The sequence below is a fragment of the Aricia agestis genome, chromosome 1, assembly GCF_905147365.1.
Source record: "Aricia agestis chromosome 1, ilAriAges1.1, whole genome shotgun sequence".
NCBI classification, from domain to species: Eukaryota; Metazoa; Arthropoda; class Insecta; order Lepidoptera; family Lycaenidae; genus Aricia; species Aricia agestis.
This window is the reverse complement of record NC_056406.1, coordinates 5,726,115-5,730,057: the sequence shown is the minus strand read 5'-3', so window position 1 is coordinate 5,730,057 and position 3,943 is coordinate 5,726,115. Positions and strand designations below refer to the sequence as shown.

Below are 3,943 nucleotides of genomic sequence, written 5' to 3'. Positions count from 1 at the left end.
AAAATACCCTATTTTAACGAAAAAAAATATAAAAAGTACATGTGATTTTGCCCATTCTTAAATTCGATAAATTAGTTACTATATTTTGTTGGTACCTACATAATAATTAATATTAATTAATTTACGTAAATCTGTTTTGGTTATGAGATCTAGAAAGTTTTTGAAATAAAACCTTCAAGTAATTGAATCAAGTATTTTAACTTACCTACTATCCTTACTTTACTCTGGACCAGTCATTGCATCAATGCGATGCGAATTGTTAGTCAAGGGTCCTAAATCACTTAATCAAACAACAATTTATGGTAATTTAAAATTTAATTTTATTTTCGCTCCTGGCTACTCTCTTTCCTTGCGTACTTATTCCAGCCTGACGTGGCTTTCTTTTGGAAATCTTTTCTATCCAAAGGCTGGAGATGGGCCGCTGCGACTCTATCTCTGTAAAAGAACAATCTGTTATCTGATTTATCATTTAACTTTATTTCCTACCTATAGTTAGGCTGAAATGTCGCTCGAAGGCTGGACGATAACTGCAATACGAATATATCGAGATATTAGGCTGCAGCACAAGCTTTCTCCAACCTAGTATGGAGGAGGTTCTGCAGATTACGATGCAGATGACGATATACCCAGCTGAGACGCTATGCAACAATGACACAAAAAAACTAGGGAGTGGTTAGTGAAAGCAGGCATATAGCCACCTGCCACGTATTATAAGACTAGACGTTCCGTGTGGCTTCGCCCGCGTAAATTAGATATTTCACAGACAAATTAGTCCCCAAAAAATTGCCTATGATCCTTCAAGTGGTCTACTTCTTATCTGTGCCAACTGCCAAATAACATAAAAATTGCTTCAGTAGTTCGTGAAATAAGCTCCTTCAAATAATTTCCACCGTTTTTCCACAATTTCATCTATTTATTCGCTCCTATTAGTCTAAGCGTGAATAAATATAGCCTTCCTCGATAAATGGGCTATCTACTGAAAGAATAGTTCCAACTAAAACCATCGAAAAGCCAGTAAGTTATAGTTCCTGAGATTAGCGCGTTCAAACAAACAAACAAACTCTTCCGCTTTATGATTATAACGAGCTTTTGCCCGCGGCTTCGCTCGCGTTAAGTAGTATTATTATATATACAAACTTTCATCCCCTATTTTAACTCCTTGGAGGTGGAAATTAGTATAGATTTTTCCACATTTTCCTATATTTCTTCGCTCCTATTAGTGTTATGCTAAGTACTCACATGCGGTTTTGCTCGATAGTTTTACTCTAAATCGAGTAATAATTACTGTGTGGACCGCAAAACTGACAGCTCGAAGGCTCGCATCGAGCCGCTCGAAGCGATGGAATTAAATATATCGATTTAGAATTAAACTATCGAGCAATGCTGAATGTGCGGACGAAATCCCGAGCCGGGTTTTGCTCGACTTTATTGCTCGTTCGAGCAAAACCTTATGTGAGTACTTAGCATTAGCGTGATAAAATATAGCCTATAGCCATCCTCGATAAATGGGCTAACACTGAAAGAATTTTTCTAATCGGACCAGTAGTTCCTGAGATTAGAGCGTTCAAACAAACAAACTCTTCCGCTTTATAATATTAGTATAGAAGTATAGATGAGCTCTGTAATTCATCAGTTCTTCTCCCTCAGAGCCTCTACTTACGCGAACTCCTCATAGGTCTTGGCCGTGTGGACCGCGTCGCACTTGACCTCGTTGACGCGCCAGTAGCGCCGCTCCTCCTCCATGCTGCTCCTCAGCTGCTGCTCCATCGCAGCGATGTCCTCCGAGCTCAGGGGCTTGTTCATTGTGTACCCTTGGACCTTGGTGTACCCAAATTGGTGAAAACTTGAAAGTATATTGACTTATTTCACGTTTCTATGGTTACCAACACCGATAAGTTCGTTGGGTTTGATGTGCGACAAAAAATCGTACGACGAGAGTGGTAAACTCTATGGGGAGGCTTACGCCAAAAGAAGAAGAAGAAGAAGAGTGGTAAACTCGGGACACGACAAATTGGATGTTGCCACTGACCTCCATTATACAAGTACGCTGGACTGATGATACTCTTTGAAATGACAGCTACTTTTTGTGCCTACTATTTGAAGCGGAATCAGCTGCCCCATTATTAGGGATAGGAACTAAATTTGACGTAAAATTTAAAAATGACGTTTGAAAGTCGCCATCATGTCGCCATATTGGCGCTGATAGCAGTAGTGGGAGTATTTGGAACTAATATTAGTGATGTACAACTGTCTTTTCTATTATCGATGAAATGTTTCCAGATTCAGATAATGTCGACCATTAGGAACAAAATATTAAATTGAATAATACAAACGCTACATATTTGTATTAAAGATTACAGACTTCCTCTCCGTAATTTAGATAGGCGTAATAAATTAACAACGATTTCATACGTAGATAACGTGAAGTAGCAGTACCTATCTATAATCCATTTATTACGGTATCTATAGTTACCGTTACACAGTTACTGTTTGTCAAGAAAGAGTAGACGCTGAAATAAATTTTCCAAACATAATCACGATCAAATGGTAGTTTTGCGCCTTGTATTTTCACAGAGAACATTTGTACACTTCAAATAGTAACGGCAAGCGGTAGTAGCAATTTTCGGACGCCAACCAGGCTTTTTAATTTTTTTCAACCATAATTCCAGTCTTCCTTCGTCAGACGGAAACCTGTCAATTATTTTAAGAGCATAATATGTATTTGATAATAAAAATCGGTTATCGGAGATTTCAATACAATTATTATAGATACCGATAAGTTTTATCGACAGAAAACTCCAGCACTATTGTTTATCAAAAATCGGTAAAACAAAGGTAAATATGTGGTGAATACGGTATAATAAGATTAGTGCCACATTTTTAAGTGCCTATATTATCAATAAAAGTTTAATATCGTAGAAATGAGCTGTTAAAATCACTTAATTGTGAAATGTAACCCCACATCCCTTTTTGTACCGTGTTTTACATAACATACACCCTTTCATAGTTTAACTATGAACCACTTATATAATTATATTATATATATTACTCAATCGCGTAAAACCTTTTAAAACACTTTAAAAACACGAAAACAATTCGAACGATTAAGCCATAGAGAATTAAAATAAATACATGGTTACCAATGGTTACGTCAAATTTAGTTCTCGGTCCTAATAATGGGGGCGCTGATTCCGCTTCAAATGGCACAAAAAAAAGTGGGTATCATAGATCCAGCGTACTTGTATGGAGATCAGTGGATGTTGCTGACAAGTGACAATGTACAGGCAGGTACAGGACAGGTACTTGTACTATTAAATATTAATGGGTATGTTATTCGAATATTCGAATACTCGTTTTATTCGAATATTCGACGATTTTATTATTCGAATATTCGACGATTTTATTATTCGAATATTCGCCAAATTATTTTTCGAATAATTCGAATAATAAAAATATTTTTTATTTTTGTTTAAAATGCTATCAAACATAAAATTAACATGGAATAAGAACATAATTAAGTTTATTTCAGAAAAAATAATATTATTTATGAATATTCTACATCTTTAATGATAATATTATAATATAATATATACATATAAGGGTGCTTTCACAAAAATAGGGCAATTTTTGAAGGTATTTTGTCTTCATCATATTTAATTTGTTATTAAATTCCCTGTTAGTGTACATGATAGGTGATCAATTAATTGTGTCTTCTATATCTAAAAGGGCCAGTCACTTTATGCCTTAATTTAGGAAATTTTTAAAGTTTTGCTGATTTACGCATCTAGGGACTGACAACTTTAAACCCTTCATGCGCGAGTCTGACTTGCACTTAGCCGATTTTATTATTATTAGAACTACGTGGGGTCGAAACTTCTTATAGGATATATAAAGAGTGGAACTGTATCACAAAAGTATATATTTTTCAACATTTGGGCCAGAC

General features: G+C 35.6%; 1 protein-coding gene across 1 annotated transcript; it reads right to left on the bottom strand.

Annotated features, from left to right (window-relative positions):
* Window positions 1–300: 300 nt before the first annotated feature.
* Window positions 301–1,930, bottom strand: LOC121728731 (coiled-coil domain-containing protein 103). Its single transcript, XM_042117007.1, has 2 exons — window positions 1,661–1,930; window positions 301–435 (listed from the first exon to the last, which is right to left on the bottom strand). The coding sequence occupies exons 1-2, from the start codon at window positions 1,801–1,803 to the stop codon at window positions 321–323; spliced, it is 258 nt and encodes an 85-aa protein (XP_041972941.1). The 5' UTR covers window positions 1,804–1,930; the 3' UTR covers window positions 301–320.
* Window positions 1,931–3,943: the final 2,013 nt, after the last annotated feature.